Here is a 23523-nt window from a genome sequence, read left to right on the forward strand (position 1 = left end):
ACATGAAGGAGTAAGAGGCTCTAAATGAAGTGAGGCTGGGATAGAGCTGTGATTTCACTGCTCACTCAGTTTTGGGGAAAGGAGGAGATCGTGGTTGCTCGAGGCTTCTCTTTATTGCTGACCCACTGCAATAATGGTCCAGAACCTAAAACCTTCACTGGAGATAAATCCCACTGTGCATATCCTAAAGCACACCAAAGTCTGAGTGATCAGAAAGTCAACATGTGTCAGATTCCAGACCAGATGCTTACACAGGAATCTCAGATGAAACCTCGGAATGTGGAAGCTCAGGCAGCTCAGTTTAAGATGCTTTTGGACTTTTTGTTCATCTCCTCACCTACCAACAGCCCAATCAGCCAAGCCCTCAAGAGGATGTTTGTCTGAGCGAAGGTGTCTTTAGCAAAGTCGCTCCAAAGAAATGAGACCTCAACAAGCCTTCCCATACGAGCACCTTATACCAAACCATGGAGAATGATGCCAAGCAGTAGGAGTGATTATGGCTGAGTTCCCCGCTCAGTCTCTTCACAGACAGCTCTCTGTGACAGGGGACGGAGAAAAGAGGAGGTGCAAGGAATTTATGGAGGAAGGACCTGGAGATTTTGGGTTTTTTTAAGAGAAGGAAGGAAAATGCTTTACTCTCTCCTGCTCCAAAAGTATCTTTTAAAAAAAAGCAAGGATTATACTGAAGAGGATGCCAAAGAACAGCTCTGCTCTGCCTGGACCAGACTGCCTGTTGTGAAGGTGACAGTCTCAGTGTGTGCTTCCAAACAAGCTTGTTGCCTTCAGCATTTGTAAACAGAAGGTAGAGCTCCAGTGGCTGGAATGAGGAAATTAGGGAGAAGCTGTTTCCAAATGCTTTTCTGTTCAGATTTTGGTCAGAGGGTTCTTCAAGGGAGCCTCAAAACACGGATCTTTGACATCTTTTGTTACCCCACATCCAAAAGCTGTCATCCACTGAGAAACCACCAACACCAGAGCAGCAGAAAAAGAAACTGCAGGATGAATGACATGAACACCCCGGTTTGCTTCCCAATGGCGTGTTGTCACACTCTCTGCAGTAACATTCCCACCTGTATCCCGTGTGATTCAGATCTCCAGCTGCTAAACACTCAGACTGCTAGTGCAGACAGTGCTTTCAGACGCCAGAAAGTCAGATTATGCTAACTTGTTACACAAGAAAGCAACAGAAAACTGGGTTTTTGTTAAACTACTTGTCCCTCTCCAGTCTGCTCTCCTCTCCCCGTTTCTGCTGGTCTATTGTTTTAGAAAGGTGTTATTTATACCTTTTAGGAAATGAAGCGTTAACAAAAGGAAAGCAAAGATTCAACAAGAGGACGTTAATATCTGTCATCTGTAGAGAACACAAGCAAGCAGCTGTCAAATGACACCAGGGAGACAAGTCTCACTGGCATTGACAGGCAAGTTCCTCCAGAGTGTTAGTTCTGCATCCAATCTCTAGTTTAATTTCTTCTAAAAATTTCGAGAAACTAAGTTCAAGCATCACTCTTCCTCAATACTAGAAGCACCAACAATGCTTCTACTGGTTCAGTCACCTGCAGTCACAAGCACAAAGCAGATCTAGGACACCAAAAAAAAGACCAACAACTTCTAAAAATACAGTAGTAAAGCTAGAGCCCAACTCTGTGTTAGTGAGTTACACAATGCAGTCCAAAAACCTAACATAATAGGACACCACCATTCAAAATGTTCTACACACTTGCTCCACACTGGAGAGCAGAAACAACAGAACATTTAAAACAAAACCAAACACGTTCTGACTCCTGATCTAACTGCCCTTCAGAGACACCAACACACCGTCTACGTTTCACCATTTGGAACCTGAGCCATCCAGCTCCAAACCACGTCATCACTGCACCAAGAGCTGACAGCTAAGAACAAATCGAGCTCGGCTTACCAAGCAACTCCTTAAAGCCCTTAACAAACACCAAACCAGGCAACTTATTTTAAGCTAAACTCTCAAAAATCCTCACTGGATTCTGATCTGCCATGAGCACCATGGTACAGTGCTAAAACACTGGGATCTTGGTTTTCAGGGCAGTGGGAGCCAAGACTGGTTGAGATGCCAAGTGTTAATGCAAAACGGGGTTAGAAATTTATAACTGAAATGCATCTTTCGATAGAGTCTCGTGTTTCAGCCATCCATTTATATGCAAAAGCAGTTCAGCAGAGGAAACAAAGGAAGGCTCTAAAAAAAAGGTTCACCAGCAAGTTCTCCATTAACTTTTTCCCCTGCATGCAAGAAAACGACCCTTAGAGGGATGTGGTACATACCTTGAGGGTGAGGTCGACGGTAGCGGGAGAAACTGGAGTTAGGCTGGAGCTCTGTTGTAAAGTCTCCCTCCTAGGGAGGGGAAGGGTGTGGGGCAGGGGCACCTGAAAGGCAGGCAACACACATCACATTCTAACTACGTCTACTAGAAAAGCCCCAGAAAGCAAAGCTCAAGCTTTATCAAGTGAGCTACAATTTCTTCAAGGCTTGAGCGTTTGGCAGGGAGATTCTGATCAAATAAGGGGAAAATTTGGTAGGCAGGGAAAGGCCCTTCAGCAGGTGTCAAGATGCTTCTCATCTCTTTAAGAGGCTGAAGACTAAGGTTCTAAGGTGTTCATGTCCTCTGCATAAACAAACACCAATTGTCTGTGTTGGGATTTCATTTCCCGTACCATTTCAGTTTACTGATACGCAAAAATCCTCCCCAAGCCAAATCTGTCCTTTGTTGTACCAATATAGTACGTGGGGCTTCAGGACCTCGAGTTCTGAGATGTAGCTGGAGAAAAGAGGAAGCTTTTATAGACCTGCAAAGTCACAGGACCATGAATGAAACAAACTAAACCAGATCTGCCATCCAATAACTTGAACTCGGTCATTTTCTCTTTCAGAAGATGAAAGATGTGATACTTGGGGAAATAAACTTGACATCATGCTATTGCTGTCTTTGCCTACGAAAACACCAACGCATTTCCTCGAAGGTTCAAAGGAAATGAATCAAAAATACTGCAGTGGCCACTCTATTATTTCTAGCCATTCCTAGCACAGCTAATGGACTTCCACTGGATGAGATAAGGCTAATCCAAAAGACAGATACTGAAGCTTTGGAGCAGGGGATGGCACAGATCTTTTGTGGCCAGGAGTCCCCTAATTCCTGAGTTAGAAATTCAACTCCCACATCCACAGGGACAGGATATCATTAACACAAAAGAATTCAGTCTTCCACACTAACCACCAAAGGCACAGACCACAACACTACCACAAAAGCCAGCAGAAGAATAAGAAGTTCAACCAGTAATGCTTCAAAATGATGCTGAAGTAAGCTGAAAAGCATTTTCAGATGGAATTCACAAGACATCCTCAAAAAAACTGAGATCCTACTGTATGATTCTTCTTTCCCCAGGCAACGTGACTCTCAGCTAATTCTATTTCTGCTACTCGAACAACAAAAATCACAAGATCCAAGCTCCCTGATGTCCCAGCACACTCAAGTCACAACCCAGCTGGTTCTCCCAATCGCTATGGCACGCTCACACAGTCAGGATCACTGGCTTTGAGGACTGCAAACATCTCACCTCCTCAGCAGTTGAACACCTGAAAGCCTCCTGTCTGCTTTCACAGACCATCCAGCTGCTCCCTTTCCATGCAAGTTGCTGTGATTTCAGGCTACAGTTCAAAACTGCCTCGTTTGTAAAAGCCTTTTTTCAACCTCAGCTACAGAACTTTGCTACTGGTACCAGGGCTCAAGTCCCAGCTGCTGCCAAGAACACACTCCCTTATCCGAGCTTATCTTTGCTTTTTTAGAATTGTCCCTGAGAACATCTCCACTTTCTGTGCTCTTGAGCTCACTGTGATTGTTCAAAAGACAAGAAAACACCTGAAGAGTTCATGAGCAGGTACTAATCAACCCAAATGTCCTTCAGAGTAAGATTACTGGGTAACACAGAGCCAGTTCACATGAAAGGAACCTGTTGACTTGTTTACTGAAGGCACTTTTTTGGTGCTTTAAAAGAAGTGTGAAAATATTTTCTTGTCTTCAAAGTCAAGATGATCACTGCAATAAGACTTACGTTCGTCACCAAAGTCTCCTCCATTTTTGTAGTGCTAGTAGCCACTGTGTTAGGATGAGAAGAAGGTGTAGTGTAGTCTGTTACAGACTCCTGTGAAGAAAAACAATGCCATTAAAATATCTCCCTTACCTAAATTAAGATTTCAATTTCTTGGGCAGGTGGCAGCCTTCCCACAGGAGCTGTTCACCGAGCAACAGAAGATTAGAACTTCACACCATTTTATTTTTATTTTTTTTTTCCTGAGAAGGCATGTCTGGCAATCCTTATTGCTGACTTGCTACTGAGGTCAGAAGAGTTCTTGGGAGATTACAGTTTGCCTCATGACCTCACAATGTCCATCTGGAGACAAGTCAAAACACAGTCCGTAAAGCAAGAACATTCAGAGCAATGTCCTGCCTGGGCACCTTAATGCTGAACTGTGGTGGTGCAACCAACGATCATTTGTCACCCAAGATGCTTTAGCCATCTGTGGGCACTTTTAGCCTACTTTGAAAGTAAAATATATTGGCTGAAAGCTTTCTGTAGCTTTAAATAAATACAGAAATTTCTTACTCTACCAAGTAAGGCGCTCCAGGTTAAAAAGAACACAAAAGGATGGTTGCAATTTGCAAAACAATTTTGTTTTTCCTCTGAGTCTTGTCTCAGAAAGACAAGATGCTCTGGATGGTGCAGGTTACCTCCTGACTTCTACACTGGGCAGTGACTTCAAAGAAGAAAAGGACTGAGGTTTCCAGGCTACCCAGAGGTTTTCCTTGAAGCTGCTCTGTCACAGGGAAGTGGACCCTCCTGCCCACCGTCCTGACCCTGCTGCAGGCAGTGACAAGTTGAAGATACGAGGAAAGGGCCTCCTTGAACACTGCCAGCCCTCAGAGAACGACCAACACTGAACCCAGAGGGCACTGGCACTTCTGTGAGCCTGCTCAGGTTTGCAGTTCTCATCACTGTCACCTACTGAGCGTGTTCTGGACAGGCAGAGAGGTGTCAGCACAACCTGACCCAGACACTGTGCCAGAGAAATGCTGTGATCCTGGACTGGCCAGGATTCACTCTCTAGCAAGCACTGCAAGCTGCACAGTTTGGCATGTCTGAAGCTCAGGAAAGGCTCTATCATCCATTCAGAACCAAACACTGCAGAGGAACCGAAGGCCAAATTAGCAGCAGAACTATTACTGAGTGCCTGGACTTGCCAATACAGAATGATTTGGAAGGCAAAAACTATATAATGCTTGTTTAATTGCATCCAACCAGTATGACAGTAAGTTATTAAAATAGTGCACACTCAATTTACTCCTCGAGCCTACGGCAACATCCCCTAAAAAGCAATTAAAGTCCTGAGATACTGACAAATAACAAAGACTCTTCCTTGAAAGGACGAGCTCCTTTTGGTAAATGACCAGGACAAGCCAAACCATAACGGGGTGAGAGGGGACTCAACGTGAACATCAACTTACTTTTGTATTCCTGAAGAAAACAGAGAACTATTTTCTCCATTTAGTTACTCCCTTTACTTGTTAAACTGGTGAAATGCAAGGAATATGATGCTTCCCACAATCCCAGCTACCAAACTGCAAGCTGCACATTTGTACTGAATTCCAACAGGCAACCTTAGATTGCATAAAACAAAGCAAGCACACCAGGCTGCTTTAATCACAAGGGCCTTCTAATGAAGTAATTAATTAACTGGCTTCTTGGGTTTTTTTAGGATGTGTTCCTGTGTAAGAAAGAGGAAGTTTCTACTGGAACATTATTAAAAGTTCCTTCAAGGTTTGGATGCAGTTTTTACAGGGTCTCAGCACTAAAGTTCCTCACAAAAGAAATCAGATCAAGACTAATAGCAGCTTTCTCACCACAGCACTAAACCCCCCCTTTTTCACTGGAATCAAACCCAAAGCAGTGTAGCAGCTCTGGTGCCCTCAGAAGTGCATCCTATCCATCCTCTAAGGGTGTTTTGCAGGTTGAACACACAGACCAGACAATGCTGCAGCTGTCAGAACACTACTCCATGTACCCTGTAGGTTAATAACCATCCTTCATGTCCTGGTACATTAAATATGTTAGATATGGCTTAACACCGTAAGCTTTTGTAATTCAATTAAAGTGATTCTCTTGTACAACTGTTTGACTGAAAACCCCAACTGATTAGTTCATTATAAACTACTAACGGGTAGAGCAAAAAGCTGTTCATGCTTTTTTTTGGAGTTATCTACAAGTTATTTATATCTGAAGGAAGAGAATAGGCAAACCTTTTCTAACTACCTACTCTTCTCTTAAGAAGATCACAAAACCTCAAGTGACCTGATGAACTAAGGACAAGGCAGACCTCAGAGTTGACCTTGCGGGAAAGGATCAGAGTATTCCACAGGATTAATTAGCTATTTCATTTGCTCCTGATTTGCATAAATCAGCCAAACTAGAGCTTGAAAGATACTCAAGACATTCTGAAAAACACCCTGTGTCCTTTTAGACCTGATCTCTGTAAGACATAACTATCTGTGCAAATAGTTCATCGGTGCCCACTGCCAGGGATTTATCATTCCTGGGATCTGGAAAGCTCAAAGCTTTACACATGGACAGGTGGGGAAAGGCAAGGGGTGAGGAGTGTTTCCCAACTCAGAAATGTCCACATCAGATTGCCTTTACTACAAAAACACTGCAAAATCCAAGAGAAACGGTTGCAATTGCTCCGGAGCATCACACTCGTTTTCTAAACAAATCTCTCGCCAGTAGGAGCTGAGTTATATTTAGAATTTCTAAGGTAAAACAGTCCTGCATGATTAAATGCACGTGCTCTTCTCAAGATGTTTGTTTTGGAATGGAAGGGGCCCTCTTACAGAGCTTCTGAAGGGGGACAGCTGGCTTTTTAGACATTTAAATCATCAAATATCCCAAGTGTGCCTTCCTAGAAGCTGAGCAGTCATCTCTGGGAAGGATGATAAAGAGAAGGTTTGCTAAAACTTCAACACCTGACACCGAAACAACAGGTTAAAAGATGTCAAAACTTCTTCCATCACTAATGAGGAACAGAAAGAGTACAAAGACAAGAAAAAGCAGTTGCAATACACAAGAACTCCAAGGTCAGAACAGTATCTGAACCCCTTTTAAAAGCCACTTAAAGCAGCAAGGTTTATTGCAGGTTTATTCCTGCATAATCTCGATGAAAGGTACCTTATCCAATAAATTTGCAGGCTGTTGGATCAACTTCCAGAGAATTAAATATAAAATATGACCACTTCTTTCCTAGAAAAAAAACAACTTACTGATGTTCCAGGAACTACTCATGACGTAGGAATTCAAAAGAAAATGAACCTGGTGCTGGTAAGACTGGAATATTTAGGCCTATTGTTACAGGCTTCTTTTAGCAAACACTTAATGAGGAAAAAGTATTGAAAATTTTCATATGCAACACAGACTGGAAAGTTTCCTTTCACTCTGGTCCTCCTTCCAGAAGACAGAATCTTGGTACTTTAATTCTGGGGTAGTTCAAAGAAGCCATGTTTAACTAAGACTAGACAGGCAAAAAACCATACAGGAAGCATTTTTCCCTTACCAAAGAAGCTGTAATTGTAACCAGTAGCTACTCAAGTGTGTGGCTCTTTTACATGTGAGAGATGACAGCCACAGCTCTTGCTCAAGACACAATGCTGCGGTCCCCACACAGGCCCTTGGGCAAAAAGGACAGCACCTCTGGGGATGTTTTTCAGCCAGGCTATCAGTGTCCCACAGCTCAGAGCTGGGTTGTAGAGCAGTGAATACTGAGAGCAAGTCTCCAGCTTGCTGTTGAACAGTTATAAAGAAGTCAGGGCAGTTCTGTGCAGACAACTCTGATGAGTGCTCAGTATCCTGAAGGAGTTCTGCCAGGGATACCTTGACAGTGTCCAAGCCAAGAGGACCTGAAGAACAGACCCTTCAGATAAACCAAACAAGCCTTATCCGATGCTTTAGCACTTTCCTAGTTTAGAGGTTTGTTTTTTCACAGAACAGAGAACTTACTTCACAGTTTCAGGTCATCCATGCACTCAATCAGCAATCACTCACACTACTGCACTCCAGTTCTCTGCTGGAAGTCATCTTGCATCCATCACATTTCTCTGAGCTTACAGGCTCTGCCTACACCAGGCTCCAGTGACACCTTCCACAGCAACACTCAGCACTGAGTGCTGGGATGGAATCCATGTGGCAGCAGGACAGTGAAACCTCCCCAGCTGGGCTCTGCACAGGCTGTGACAGACAGCACATCTCCTACTGCTCCTGCAGAGCTTTATTCAAGCAGTACCAATGGGTCATATCTGCTGTTCAGCAGGCTCTGCTGTCCAGGTAACTACCACCAAGTGGCAATTACCTCACTGCAATCACATTCTACACACAGTGCTCAGTAATTTGTCAATGGTTTCCTTACCTTTGTGTTTGTTCCAAACTCTGGAGCAGATACAGATATCATCGTTCCTATTTCCGTGCTCAGTTCACTCGTTGCTTTGGTTTCCTTCGTAGTGACAGGTTCTGGACTTCTGACAGAGGTGGGAGATGGCTTCTCCTGTCCTTCAGGCTCTCCCTGCTGGGCATCCTTCACCTTCCTGTTCTTTAAAGAACGCTCTTTCCCAATAGGACCAGGCTTATACTCTTTGTTTTCTACCGGACTCAAGTCTGGAAGCTAAGTTAGTGTTAACTTGTCAGTGATGTCTTCCCTGCTATGTCCCAGTCAGCAATACTCTGACATGCTTAAACTAAGTGTTTAAATATAACAAAGCTTTCCTGAAGGGCAAGCATTTTCTAATAGAAAAATCATTTTACGCTACGTTGGCAATACGTCCCTCAAATGTGTTCATTTTGAACAGTAGGAATTTAAACCATTGTTTTCCAGCAATACATTTTATAATGTGAACTGGTGAGTTCAACTAAAATAAGATCTAGTTAAAATCTACACAGGAAAGTCAGCTTGACTGTCCTTACAAGGAAAGCACAAAAAAAAAAAAAATATAGAAAAGCACAAAATACAGAAAAGCATCAAAAAATACAGAAGCCACATGACTGTGTATACACACAGGTTATTTTCGTTTCAGAGAATCAGGAATTTACAGGGTCCCAAGGAAACCAGAACAGAAGACCCTACCTTCATTTAAAGCTACCTTGACATGTGGATGTTGGCAGCATTTTTCCCTGGGAACTGATCACTAAGGGGATATCCATTAAAAATAAAACACCTACACACGAGTGCTGCCTTCCATCGCAGACGGCATGGCTGGAATCACTGCTGCAATTCCAGAGCTCCTTCATGTGCAGCTGAACTAAAGCAGAATGAAGGGCCCCAGGGAGCCTGAACGCTCTGCTGTTTCAACAGCCATGTCCTTTCTGGCTTCACTTCACTACTGAGCACAACAAGAATTCCTTAAAGGCAGTCCTTAAAATCCTGTTCCTTCAGCTTTGCTAGTGGAAAGGCAGAAGCTGCTGGTATTGTCTATAAACACAAAGCAGCTGTCTCAGCAGTAGATGAAGGCTCTCCACACTGTGATGGCTTTGGAAGGGTGGAGTTTCCCAAAGGCATTGGGTACCCTCAGGAGGCCAGCAGAGACTGGCTTTGTGGGGGGGAGGAAGGAAACAAAGCAGGAGCAAATGCCTGAGCTCTGAAATGCTGCAAACAGGAACATCAGGCCCACCTCACCCAAATAATTTTTGCCCTCATAAGTTTACAGAGGCTGAAATACTTCCAGGCACTTTAAGGTCACACTTAGAAAGGTAAATTGCTTTGTTTCAAGTATGATCCTCTTACATTGCCCATATTGATTCAATACCAACCTCCAATCCTGAACATAAGCTTGTATTTAGGTTTCACTGCAAACAATATCACCACAGGGGTGATGGGTGTGTAGGAAATGTTTGTTTGTTGGGATTTTTTTTTTTTTTGCCATCAAGACAGTTAAAGGATTACAGCCCTCTCATTCAAAAGTGCAAAAAAAAATGTTAATCTTCAATTAATTTACCACTTAGTCACACATGTCTTTCAGTAAAACCTGCAGGGTTCTTGATAGCTAAAACCAAAAGCAGAAAAAAAAGGAACTTTCTACACCGTGCAGACTCCTTATTTAACTCTGGGGTTCAGTATCTGTAAGTGATTTTATGGGGGCAGTTTTAGGCAGGCTGCAGTAAATCTGAGATATGGGTTACTGCAATTCAGCAGCAGTTTTAACTACTGCATATTCTCTGCTGTATGGGTTTTATAGTTTGCAATAAAAGACATTAACTGCACCATCCCACTCAGGGTCTCATCCAGCAGAAGATAAATTCATTCTGTGTGTGACCACATTTGCAGATTTCAGCTCTTTTTTCTGGGATGGGGGGAAAAAAAAAAAACAACCAACCACCAAAAACCAACCAAGCAACACAAAGAAACACCCAGTCTTTTTAAAAGACAAAAGGGCTTTAATTACACCAGGACTGCTGCCAACCCTCAGACATCAAGAGGGACTGAAATAGCTGATTCTAAAAGTCACCAGCCAAGTTTAGCTGCTGTAAGCATCTCTTTCTGGGAGTTAGAAGCTGGTGCTGAGTGCTGGTGATGCACAGATTACTGTGCACTGGAGGTGCAAATATCAGAAATGTAGGTTTCATGAACATGGAAGATCCCCAAGTGTAATCTAAATGACAAAAGGAGAAAGTATTCCTCCTTATGAGGGGTAATAATGGAAATATAAAGATGGTGATGATCAAATGGAACCCCTGAACCAATGGAAGGGCAACCAACAATTATTTTTTTTAAACCGAGGTAAGTTTGATTACCTAATTAGTATTACTCAGTTTTAGGAAATCTGAAAAGGGAATGCAGTTTTTATGGTTCTAGTCCTAACTGAATTAATGTTCTGTTATTTGTAACCTTCTTTTGGCTGAACTTCCCTAGGTTTACAAGTTTGTACTGAAATTATGACCTTTTACCTTTTGTGCTTTGATGGGTCCAGCCCGAGGCTGTTTCTGTCTTTGCTCTTTGGGTTCTGGTAACTTGTCCGTGGACTTCTCAGAAAGTACAGGGCCAATTTCATTGTCACTGCCACTCGAAGCTGGGGCTCCAAACTGAATAGTTTCTATACCAAGATCCACTCCACCTTCTTGTCCAGGCTTTGTCCCCTAGTTGAAAGGCAAACATTTAACTCATCATGAAAAATTTCTGTATCGATACAATGACTGTGGTTCAGAAAAGGGCACAAAGAATGCTCAGCTGAAAACCACTAAAAGGGGACTTTTATCTTCTGCCAGCCAAAGTATTGTTTGTGACTGCAACAGATTTGCAAGAATAAACAATGTCTGAATGTACACTTCCTCCTCCTCAAGCACTGTATTGTTTATACAAGCTCAAGAAAAAAAGCAATGAAGAAATATGTAAACACAATCAAGATCAAGAGGCACAAGTAGAGTATCAAAACGTCCAGAGTCAGGTTCACAACATTCTCCTGGAAGCTCAAAACTCAATGCTCAATTCCAGAGGAACAGCAGTAAATTTAAAAATATTTCCAGATCTGCTATGCAGTTAAAATGGTCTAAGACAGCTGTCTCACATTCCTGCAGTTTTTAACATTTAAGACCAAGAATGTAAAACCACAGCACTTTAAATGTAAAATTTAGGATAAGAAAAGATAAGACAGTTATACAGTTATAAAGCATTTACTGCTTTTTGCATCTCCAATTTAAGGAACACAGAGAAATATTTAGTTCCCTGGAGACATCCTGTTGGTCTACACTACTGAACTCTACACAAGTGTTCACATGCAAACTACACAGTGTTTTTCCTCAAAAAATGCACTGATTAACAGCTATCAATAAAATCTGGGAAAGGCTGGATTTTTATCAACAGAACACTTTTCCCATGCCTGTATCCCATGTTTCTGTGCTACCCCAACTGCATGGAATGTGACACATACAAGGATAAACTGATAATCTGCACCCAATCCCAGTGAGATGTAACTTGGGTGAGCTTCACACACAGTTACTCTTCTTCCCTTCCTTCTTACCTCTGGAGATGTAGCTGAACCAAAAGATGTCAGAGGCTTGTTCCAGGCACTGACTGAAGGTGGCTGAGGTGGGCTAATGGGTCCCACTGACAATTAAGAAAAGAGAGTTAAAACCCCCCCTTAGTGTTTCTAAATACATTCGACTAAAGGTATCAACTGACTGAGAACTAAATTACAGATGTCCTGATTAAATAAGCTTTAATTAAGCTATTCAGCAGTTAACTATATGCTACCAATTTAGCTGCTTTCAAGTGGGGCAATCATCATGTCTGGAAGTATGACCAAGCCTGACAAAACAGACTCCTGAAGGGAGCGACAGTTTGCTCATTGCTTATGAATGAAGAACATGATAACATAAAATACTGAGTAATATTATAATGCAAACCCCTCTTTTCAGCTGTTACCACGCTGCACGTGGGAATGCTGCCCTCTATTCCCCGTGCAAAACACATCTGCAGGTAAGAACACACCCGGAGAGACAGCTGGCAATCAGCTTTCTCTAACTACAATGTCTGTCCCATGCCTCCCTCCTCCCAAATCCAGAAGACACCACTTACATTTCTTGGAGATGTCGTTCAGCACTGCTGTAGGAGGCACTTTGTTGTCCCACAGTTCAGTTCCCAGGCCGTTGTGGGCCTGGCTGTTCTGCAGGACCTTGCCCGACACGGTGTACTCCGTGCTGGCCGTCCCTGCCGCGGCCTGGCTTTGTGTGGGAACAGGAGCCTGGGGCTGAGCTGGAGACTGGGCTGGACACGGGGGCTGCGTCTGGGCTTGAGCCTGAGCTTGTGCCTGCTGTGCAGCTGCAGCTGCCGCCTGTTGCTGCTGCTTTTTGGCAAATCTGGGGGGGAGCTTGGAATTCTGACCTCGGCCTTTTTCGCTCGATCCTTTTTTGGTCCAAACCTGTAAAGCAGAAGCCCATTTTATTCTTACAGCTGACAGTCTGCACAGACACCAACTGCTCATTGCAAAAAGCGAACTGATTAACCCAATGTTAAAGAAGTTTATTTTTTTAGGAGTATTTAATCACAATAACAATGATTTCTCATCCATTTTCCTTTTGGAATCAACCAATATACAAACAATAGGATAAATCTTTATCACAGTATGAAAAACAGTGTTTTCAGTTTGCCAATTCCACCTGCCCGACACTGCCCCCATCAGAAAGTACAGAATCCCAAGATGGCTAAATGAACGTTAATTTTATTTACTAGATCTGAACAACTTTAATATTAAATGTAACTGTTTAGGTATATTTATATGGAGAAAATACAGCTTCTTTGGAAGGAAGATTCTGCACACTTTAACAACATTCCCAGTACTGCAAGTAGCATTTTCCCCACTATAAATGCTGGTCTTGTACCTGCACTGTTTGTTCTTCCTTCTTTCTGCGCTCTTCATCTTGCAAGCGTTTTTGCTGCTTCTTAGACACCACTTCTGTGAAACCATCATCATTCAAGTTAGATTGGGAGTCTTCAACTACTGTCACTTCAGGGTGATCATCAATGATCACAACACCTATAGGAAAAGGAAAGGTATAGATGCTGCTGTTTTAACAGCTTCAGGTGCAACGCACCAGGCCAAAATTGGCTTTGGAGTGGAAGCTACTGCCCCACAGACACGGATGGGAGCCCTGATCAATGGCAAACTTCTGCTTGCCAAGTGCTCTGCTGCCGAGCTTGAAGACAAGGAGTTCATATTTAAGAACTTGAAAACTAGAGGTTCCAGTACTAGATTCTCCAGGGAATATGAACTAAAACATAATAATGAATAATAAAAACCTTCCTGGATATTGGCTCTAAGCTTATCAGTGACATCCCACTGCCTTTGGTTATGAAGGTTAACTAAATTATGAGAATGTGGTGGAGAACGGTACGAATGACAAAGTTAAGATTAAGATGATTGTAAAAAATTGTTTTTATCTGTACATAATAACATACAGTGACATTTGCCAACTCTTAAAGGCACACACATTATTTAGATATGACAAAGCTAGCAATGCTCAAGTGTACAATTACTTTGGTGTTTTAAAAAAAAAAAAATCACCTTTTTTGTTAAGTTTTCAAACATTTAGCTCTATATGCAACAAAACTAGCAAGGACTACCAAAAATCATCAGCAGATTAGCAATACATACTTGCGTAATTATTAAGATCAAACTGAGACAAGGCATCCACTTTTTCCTTCGGCTTCTTGGGACCAGCCTTCGGTTCTTCTCTCTTTTTGCCACTTGCATCCTTGGTGCTCTTTTGTCCTGCAGCAGCAGCACCTCCGTCCTCCTGATGTACAGAGTTGCCGTTGGCGGGGTCAACACCAGCCACAGGGGCTGCCTGCTCTTCAAACGGCCTGTTTTGGGAAAGAAATTCAAAAATTAAGCCGCAGGGAACACTCAGGAAGGAGCCAACAATCTAATTCAAATCCCTCTGTAGGGCTGTAAGAGTCTACTGTGAAACTTCTTAGTAGGATCCAGACTTACTTTCAGCTCCTCAGTGAGAAGTTCAACAGTAAAAGCTGTTTTGGGGAAATACCAAATGCCCTGTCAAACTTCCCATCAAACTCAGCATACAGGACAATAAAGTTTAACCTAAATGACAAGCATTTCTCAACATGCTTGTCTGTGTTAGGTGACTGAACCAAAGTGCAATGCAGCAATTCATATATTAACTGCAAAACTGCTCACATGAACATTTCTGCTTTCATCCAAATCTCGAGAACCATAGCTCAAGTCAGAAACAGCACTGCCATTTTTTTAATTAGGCATTTATAGCACTGTGCATATGAGAACACTCTGCTCTCAGCTTCGGGTTCCAAGTGTCTGTATACAAACAGAAAAAAACAGAAAAGTACAGAGCCATGGGTGCACGTGTTAGCCTTACTCTCATTTCTACCATTCTACAAATCTAAATGAACTGCTTATGATTTTAAACCACAAGAAGTCAAGAGAAGACCACGACCACATGTGCCTCCTCACAGGAGCTGGTACTCACCCTCTTTTCCCACTTCTGGGAGGAGGTCCACTCCGCCTTTCACTCCTGGGCCCTGAGAAATTCCTCCCTGGTTTAGCTGGCCCGTTGTTGCCCCGTCTGTTCTGACGGTCTATTCCCGGCCGCTGACTAGAGAAGCTTCTCTTGGCTATTTCCCTTTTGGGAGCTCCGGCGTTTTCTCCCGCCTTGGCAGCCACCTGTGCTGCCGCGTCTGCCGTCTTCTTCTCATCCCTCTCCCGCCGCTCGTTGAAGTCGCTGCTTTCCGAGGCTGTTTCCCACTCTTCATTTGCCTGATCTGAGGAATTCTGGTTGGACAGGTCTGGTGTCTTACTTCCTGACACGTCCAGAGCAGGGTTGGAGGGCTCATTAACTGCACTGGTGACTGTGGCATTTGTTGACGAGCTGGTTACCACCTCACTTATCTTGGATGCGGCCTCTCTCTCCTTTAGGCGCCTGAAGCGTGGTGGTTTATCTTGCCTTGGAGGCCGAGCAGGCCTTTGTCTTCGTGGCCTCTCTCTATTTGGATCAAACTTTCTCTCAAATTTTGGAGGTCTTTTATCAATCGGTATAGGACCGTAATGCTCATTCCGTCTTGGAGGCTCCCCATCTTCTGGTTTAATGATCTCTGTTTGCCTTGGGTTCCACTGATTGTCTCTGTAGGCCGGTCTCCTTATCGTGGATGGGCGTGGAGGACGCCCACCTGGATCCCGGCCACCACGTCTGTACATTCCCCCTCTGCCTCGCCTGGAAGGCTCCCCTTTAGGGAGAAATCCTGGTTTGGGTTTGTTGTCATCATCTCTTATGTATGTTTTTTCCAGAGATCTGCTGTCTACTCTGATATTGTTCTCAGGTTTGAATGACAGGGGCTTTGGAGGCTTCTTGCCATCAGCTCTTTCTTCTCTTTTCGGGTGCTTGCCCTTGATGACACTGTCTTTGTCTGACAGCAGAGTGTCACTCGCGCTCTCGTGCACTTCGCTGTCAGAGTCCGTCTCTGAACCGTGCTGGCGCCGCCGCTTCGGGATTACCTCAAAGTCAGAGCTCTCGCTACGAGTTTCACTCTCTTCTCTTTGCCTGACAGGCCCTGAAGGCACATGGTCTGTTCTAGGCTTAGGATCTCTGTAGTGTGGGTACTCTCTATTATGGCCTCTACTGCCCCGACCACGCCCCCCGTAAGAACCCCTATAGCTACGGCCTCTGGAGTAATACTCGCCGCGACCTCTGCCTCTGTACCCCTGATCTGGGAACCAGTCTCTATCCCTGGCCTCTTTCCAGTATGTCCTAGGTGGTAAGCCAGGCTCTCTCTTTACTGGTCTGGTTTCTAAGCGTGGTTTTTCCACAGCCTCCTTGCTGACCACCTTCTCAGGCTGCTTCTCCTCCTTCCCTGCGGGAGCGGGTGGCTGCGGGTGGGGCTGTGGCTGTGCCGCCAGCGGGGCGGGCGGTGGGGCAGGGATGGCCGGGGGAAGCTGGGGAGTGGCTGGCTGTGCAGCTGGGAGCTGCTGTGGGACTGGAGCTGTGGGGGGCTGCACCACAGCAGCCTTAGCTGCAGGCTCGGGCTGACTGCCCTCCTGGCTCGCTGGGCTCGGAGCAGCATCCTGGGTTATCTTCTTCGCCAGAGGAGCGCTGCTGGAGGCAGATCTCTCCGGCTCAGCCTGAGGCAGTGGCACTTGAGGTGCTTCCTTTTTGTCACTTTTTTCAGGTTTGCTTGCTTTGTCACTAGCTGTCTTTTCTCCTTCTTTTTCCTTTCTCTGCTCACGCTCTTCTCTCTGCTCACGCTCTTCCTTCATATCTCTAAGCACAGGCTTTTTAATAGGACCTGATCTTCTGACTGGTCTATCACCACCCTCGTCTCTCCTGCCATAGCCTGGCCTAGGACCCCATCTTGTTTCAGACTTAGGTTTGAAAGTTTTCTCAGGTTTTGGTCCTTCTGATGTTCTATTACTGATCAAAATTTCTTTTTTCGGTTTGATCTCCAGTCTCTCAATTGTCTCCTTTGTCTCAATAGGCCTGTTATTTAATTTAGGGACATTTGCCACTGTTTCATTCCTCTGGTCTTCCGATTTTAGAGAGTGACTTGAACCGTGGGAAATGCTTCTCTTCAGTGAAGAGTGACTTTCCCCCATAGGCACCAATTCTTCTGGAGAGCTACGTGTAGTTTTCTCATTCACCCCTTCAAAGTTAACTGCTGTGTTAGGTGTGTCAGTGGGGAGAGGTTGTACATCTTCCAAAGGCCTGCTTGGGAACTTCTGTACCTCCACCTCTCCTGATTCTCTGAAGAATTCTGTCTTTGGATGAGAGTCCAACTGGTTGTGTTCTACAGGATAAGCACTGGCAGGGACAGCAACTCGTTCTTGCTCCAAGTGTGCTTCAGACCTAAGCAGAACGCAATTAAGAGTGTTAGTGTGGGGGGGGAAAAAAAATTATTCAACATATACTCACAAATCAAATAATTTTCTATTAAGGATTCGTTCTAGGAAGTAACAGGCAATCATTTTAAATGAAGCCCCCAAGTATTGCCCAGACAGCAACAGAACAAAAAACAGAACAAAAACTTATATAGAAGAAAAGCCTTCCTGACCATCCATCAAATAGGAAAGGTCAGAAGTGACTGTCTTGCTTTATACCACTTGTACTGAACACACCACTTTTGAAACAAATATACATCAGACAGAAGTTCTCTAATACAGGGTGAACTGAGAGCAGATGGAGAAAAGGACAACACTGCAGAAGTGGTCTACAAAACTGAAAATTCAAAATGTGGCAATCAACATTCATCAGATTTGGCTAAGGGTCCTAAACAAGGGGTAAATTGTCTTTCTACACTGGATTACAGAGCAGAGGTGTCTTCTGTTTGATACAACAGCACCAAGTGCACTGCATCCCCCAGTCACAACTCCCCTTTCAAGCTGTGTGTGAAGAGCAGCCACAACCCAGCCAGATCAAACTGTGCTTTTACACAGCCGAGCGTGCGAGTCTGTGTGACTCGGGGGCAGTGGCACTGAACTCAGGCTTTACCTCAAGTCGTCAGGTTCTTCCAGCACTTTGGGAGGAGAAGTGGATTGCTGAGAGTCGGTGTGGGGGTAGGGGTCTGACCCCCACATCATGCGGGGCTCTGACAGAGGGACCGTGTGCTCCCGTGCCGAGCGAGCCATGTGCTCAAAGGAATCCGAACCAGCTGCTGACCCCTCCATCTGGTCTCTTCTCATCAGTGGCTTGGGAGGCATAATTCCTGAGGCAGAGTTAAGTTCAACAATTGGAACAATTTGAACAACAGCAAAGAAACCTACAAACAAAGCCTATCAGGAGGTACAAAGCAATGCTATTCTCTCCCCTCTGCTCTCCTTTCCTGACCCTCCATTGTCAAAACCAAATGTCTATTCACTGCCAGCTGACCTTGGAATGACTAAATCATACTCCACACTCACACCCCATGCACCAACAAAAGGAAAAATCTGTCTGCTTTCATTATAATGGGAAGAATCAGCTCTGTAGACCTTCATGGATGAAGTTTCTGCTGTAAGATCTCAATAGCAAAAGGCAAGAGGTGATTTTTGTACTCTTTTAAGGACTCCAGCTCTCTCTTTTTTGTAACATTTTAAAGACATTCTGTAGTTTTAACTGACTTTGCTCAGCCTGCCATTTCCTCTGTTCACTCCCTGCACTCACTGAGGATATCCATTCCCTTGGTCATTAGCTGGGCAGGTATCTCTGTTACATTACATGACAGACTTCTATTATTTATGCCAAACAGCTTTCCTAACTGCAAATCACATGGCCATTCCACAAATTAAAACGGACTTTTTAGTGCCAGGAATCTGAAACCATGAACTTATTAAGACCATGGAGTTGCTAGTATGTCGTATAAAAGTAACAAAATTGCATGGTTTTTTTTAGAAAGAAAGCAATATACTGCCAAGTGCTAACATGTAATGAAATACAAATGGTAAACACACTGTTTCTCTCAGTTCAACCTAACTCATGCCAGCTTTGCTATCTGTAACAAAGTAAGGTTTATGCTGACATTCTGAATCATCTTAAATGTCACTAACATGGTTGCGGAGCGATAGCTGTGATTTTACTTTACAGTCAAAGGGATACATTCTCATAGGACTACCATTTTAGCCACATATGATTAAAATCTATTTTGTCTCAAACAATAAAATAATGCAGGTTTCTTCTTACAAACCCACCCACTCACTAAACAAAGCGTGGTTAGGGAAAGGCTGTTATTTGAAACCCAAGTAAATTCAACAGCGGAAGAAATGCTGCCAGATTTACCAGGATGAAGAGGAGGCATGTCCATCGCAGGTCTCCCTGACATCATCCGGGGGTCCATGTAGGATTGCATCATGAGCCACCGCGGATCAAAGCCCATGGAAGCCAAATGCTGAGGATGTGGCTGCATGGGCTGGTAAAGGGGTCTGTGCTGGGGAGGTGGGACAGGGCCACTGGAAGGCTGGGAGGGAGCAGATTGTGGAAGGACACTTTGCTGCTGCTGCTGCCACTGCTGCTGCTTCATTTGCTCCTGAAGAACAGAAAACAGCGTTACAGGACTCTCTGTTAAGATGAAAGACTTGAGCAGAACTCAAATAACCCTTGTAAACAAGCAGTACAATTATCTCTAGGACACTAAGCATTCTGAGTTAATTGCAAACATTCATCAGGATGAACCAGGAGAAAAGGGAGAAAACCAGATTGGATGATTTAAAATAGTTACAGCTTTACTGGTGTCCAGCTGAGACACAGAACAAACTGTACTTCATGCATGTCATTAATGCAAAGGGCTCTTCAGACCACAGGACCCAAGTTCAATTCACATTTGTGAGTGTCAAACCCTTTTAGGAAAATTGCAGAAACAATGATCAGTCATCAGATCCCTGGTTTCACAGGCAACCACAGGACAATGCCAGTGTGAGCCAGTTTTAAAACCTCTCTTGCCTTCTGCTCACTTTTGTATCTTGGAAGTTTCAAGAAGTGTTTCATGCAATTCCTGCCAATACCATGGACGTTACAGAAGCTGGAAACCAACAACTTCAACCTTTCTGAACCTCCTGTGGTCATGTTCTTACTCAGAATGAAGCAGAAGACATTCTTTAAATGAGTTTCCATCTTTTAATGAACTGGTTCATTACCTGCTGCCTCTGAAATCTTGGTGGCAGTGATTTCTGGAACTGTTTAGAATAGCCTGAGGAAACAGCAGGACGAGGTTGAGATCCCGAGTCTGGCTCACTCTCGTGAGTCACCTGTGACACCTCTTTCTCATTCCGACCACTGTCTTGGCGAGTAAAGACAGTTTGGTCTTCTGAAAAACAACAAAAACCCCACACATGGGAGACAAGAGTGAATCATAAACCTATGACAACTTCACCACAATGTCAGATAAAGAATGTTGTCCTAAAATGTCTGCCTTTTCTAACCTCACAGGCTCAGTTTCTAAAATCAACAAAGGCAAAATAAAAAAAGTTATGAACAACCCCTCAAAAGAGACCACTATTGTTAACAGATCTCTCAGTGTCCCTTTTAAACTCAAATACACTGGGTAATCAATCACTGACATTTAGGCTGGAACTATAATGTGATTTAAGTGGTGTATCAACGATATTACAGTGCATTTGAATCAATTTTTTTTTTTACAAACCAAGGCTTGGTTTAGACTTCATTTTATCCATTTAAAGGATAACACAACCTTACTAAGCACAGTCTAACGGATCTCTTGTGGCATTCAAGTTCCACTACAAAAAATGCACCATGTTTAAATAGCTGCCCTTTTGTATCTACTTCTCTTGGCTTGCTGAAAGAACAAAATAGCTGAAATAATTTGCATTGCTTTTTAAGCAGCACGGGTGGCTGACCCTTCTTTAGGAAGAGAAGAAAGCCTGCTTTTCTTTCTGTATTCCTCAAAGTCCAGCCTAAATCACAGAACCTATTTTATTCCCTAATCTTTTGAGGAGCTGGGCAAACAGGTCTAGCTCAAAGGACAGTTATCAGCTGTAATGTGCTGGGAAAATAAATGGTCTAGATGCACGAGGTTAATTAGTTATGAAAATTAAAAGACTTCTAGACTACAACTAAGCTCTGTGACTCAGCTTTAAGACGGACAACTCCCACTTGTGCGCAAGGATACCTTTTTCTTCCTTGTTATTCTTGGTTTCACTTTCTTGTTTTTCTACTGCAGGTGTTGCCACAGGTTCTGCAGGTTCAGGAACCTCATGTGCTGGCTTCTCGTCTTCTTTCTCTTTCTCATCCTCCTTCTCTTCTTTCTCCATCTCTTTTTCTTTCTCTTTCTCCACTTCTTGTTCTTTTGCCTTATCCAGTTTTTCTTTTTCTTCTTTTTCTTTTTCCTTCTCCCTTTCCCTCTCTTTTTCCTTTTCCTTCTCCCTCTCCTTTTCTCGCTCTCTCTCCCGCTCCCTCTCCTTTTCCCTCTCCCTCTCTCTTTCCCTTTCCCTCTCCCTCTCTCTCTCCCTTTCTCTCTCCCTCTCTCTCTCCTTCAGAGGGTCTTCCCGGGAGGGTTTTGTCGCGCAGCCGAATTTCTCGTTTAACCGTTTGAGCTTTTCCGCACATGCCGCTTTCCGCTGCTCTTCCATCCTCCTTTCCTCCTCCTCCCTGCGCTTTCGGGCGCGCTCGACCGCAGCCGAGATCTCGGACTGCTGCCTTCTCCTCTGCTTCCAGATCTCATCTTCATCCGGTACAGGTTTAGGGGGAAAGGGTCCCTGCCTTCCCATCTGGCGATCAGGGGGAGGAGGGTGCTGCAATACGAAAAGCAGTGAAGTTGAGCACGTGTTACACCAACAGCCAGCTGAAACATGGCACTTCAGCTATCTGTCAGCACATGTATCTGCATGGCACCTTTAAAAAGTAAGAGCTGGAAGAAAAAGCAAAAGCAAGCCCCCACCTTCCTGATCCAGTTCAGACTCTCCCAACCTGAGCTCAGAAACGAGAGGGAAAGATTCAGTTGGGCTCATGTCACCCCTCCTCACCATCACCGAGGCAAAGCGGCAGCAAAGATGACAAACATCTTTCAGATTTGGTTACAGGCTGCTCTAAATCTCAGAGACTCAGGGTAGATCTCAGACAAAAATCCCCCAAGGAGCCAAAGAATTTCAAGGTAGCTCAGGATATCAGAGATTTTAGTTCACATTTCATTTGGGACTTCATCTCCCCACCTGTCTTGGCAGTCAGCCCTCAGCAATGTTCTCATGCTCCTGTCCTCTTTAGTTCCCAGATGGGGCTGGATAACTAAAAGCTTTTGAAATTCCTGTGCATTTCACATGCCACTTACAAGATGGGGCTGTTCTCCACAGTCAGCAGCACGGCTGTGCTAGGGTCCCATTCCTACTGTCCCTAAGCACTATCATCATTTTACTTGTCAAAGGAAATGTTTACTATTATTTGAGGTATCTTTTTACATTTCTTAGTCTAAATCTCTCTGCCACAGTATTTAAGAATTTAACTCAAAGAAATAAAGACAATTTCAACCTTCCTTACCGGTGGTAGAACAGATTTTGGAGGAAGAGCAGGGCCACCTCTTTCATGTATAGAAGGCTGTGGTGGACCTCGATCCTGTGGGATCAAACAGGTACCAGGGTTAAGCAGGTTCATAACCACAGCCACGCTGCTAAATTTTACACTTATTATTTTCTAGTGCTTTAAGATACTACACCTAAAAAGGTATCTGCATTCAAAAGAAATCTGCCTGCAAAACAAAGGCAAAACCACTTTCACTTTATGTGCTGAGAGCTAAACAACTTAAGAATTCACATATAAAAATGTCAGAGTTTATGTCAGTGCACCGTTTCTCCTCAGATTCAATGCAGCATCAACCCTTAAAAAACAATGTGATCTTTATACAGAGAGAAAATGCAAGTAAACCCAATCCCACAACCTCCATCTTCATTATTACTGTTGTCAAGAAGAAATATTTCTAGGAAATTTTCAAAGTCAACAGTAGCTTTTCCTGGTGTTGCTAAATGAGTGTTTTAAGGTGCTTTGAGAGACCTTGAAACACTCATTTCAAGACACCTGGGGAAGAAACTAAGATAGGGCTGCAGCAGGCAGAAACCGAGGTGGTTTCAATCTTCCCCTACCAGAGGAAACCAAAATGGGTGAGCTGAAGAATTCTGCATGGTCTATATAAAACCTACTGGCCTGAGATGGGAGAAGTGAGCTCATGTTCCAGCAAAGTTGCCTTCACTGATGTTCATAACCTTAACTGACCTGACAGTTTGGAAAGACACCTGAGTCAGACTCTCCTGACGAGGCTGCTGCCAGAAGAGCTGAGGAGAAGAGCACACAAACCTGATCAAGCTTGCCATAAGACCCTTTGGCTGCTGCTGTGGAAACCTGGGCAGCAGGCTTAGCACTTGTCTGTTCTTCTGCTTCCTTCTGGTCATCAGGACTCTTGGAATCTTTTGATGGTGTTTGCTCATCACTAAAGAAATGCAAAGAAGTGCAAAGAAATAACAAAAATGCAATGTG

The 23523-nt window shown here is 43.8% G+C and overlaps 1 protein-coding gene across 7 annotated transcripts in view; it reads right to left on the reverse strand.

The window, feature by feature from the left end:
• Positions 1–23523, reverse strand: part of PRRC2C (proline rich coiled-coil 2C) — a 68052-nt gene that overhangs the window by 16874 nt on the left and 27655 nt on the right. For 2 of the 7 annotated variants that reach the window (XM_027895868.1, XM_027895862.1), the window contains exons 10-24: positions 23344–23476; positions 22534–22608; positions 21173–21794; positions 20181–20347; positions 19327–19573; positions 18064–18277; positions 15055–17421; positions 14205–14413; positions 13432–13586; positions 12629–12971; positions 12072–12157; positions 11002–11190; positions 8474–8725; positions 4078–4167; positions 2293–2394 (exon numbers count right to left, since the gene is read on the reverse strand). In XM_027895868.1, coding sequence (XP_027751669.1) covers positions 2293–2394; positions 4078–4167; positions 8474–8725; positions 11002–11190; positions 12072–12157; positions 12629–12971; positions 13432–13586; positions 14205–14413; positions 15055–17421; positions 18064–18277; positions 19327–19573; positions 20181–20347; positions 21173–21794; positions 22534–22608; positions 23344–23476 — 5251 coding nt within the window. Of the gene's footprint in view, positions 1–2292; positions 2395–4077; positions 4168–8473; positions 8726–11001; positions 11191–12071; positions 12158–12628; positions 12972–13431; positions 13587–14204; positions 14414–15054; positions 17422–18063; positions 18278–19326; positions 19574–20180; positions 20351–21172; positions 21795–22533; positions 22609–23343; positions 23477–23523 lie in introns of all 7 variants that reach the window. The other 5 variants (XM_027895864.1, XM_027895861.1, XM_027895865.1 and 2 more) reach the window with 4 other exon arrangements.

The sequence above is a fragment of the Empidonax traillii genome, unplaced genomic scaffold, assembly GCF_003031625.1.
Source record: "Empidonax traillii isolate 1590-97213 ecotype Southwest subspecies unplaced genomic scaffold, ASM303162v1 scaffold474:size1423191, whole genome shotgun sequence".
NCBI lineage: Eukaryota > Metazoa > Chordata > Aves > Passeriformes > Tyrannidae > Empidonax > Empidonax traillii.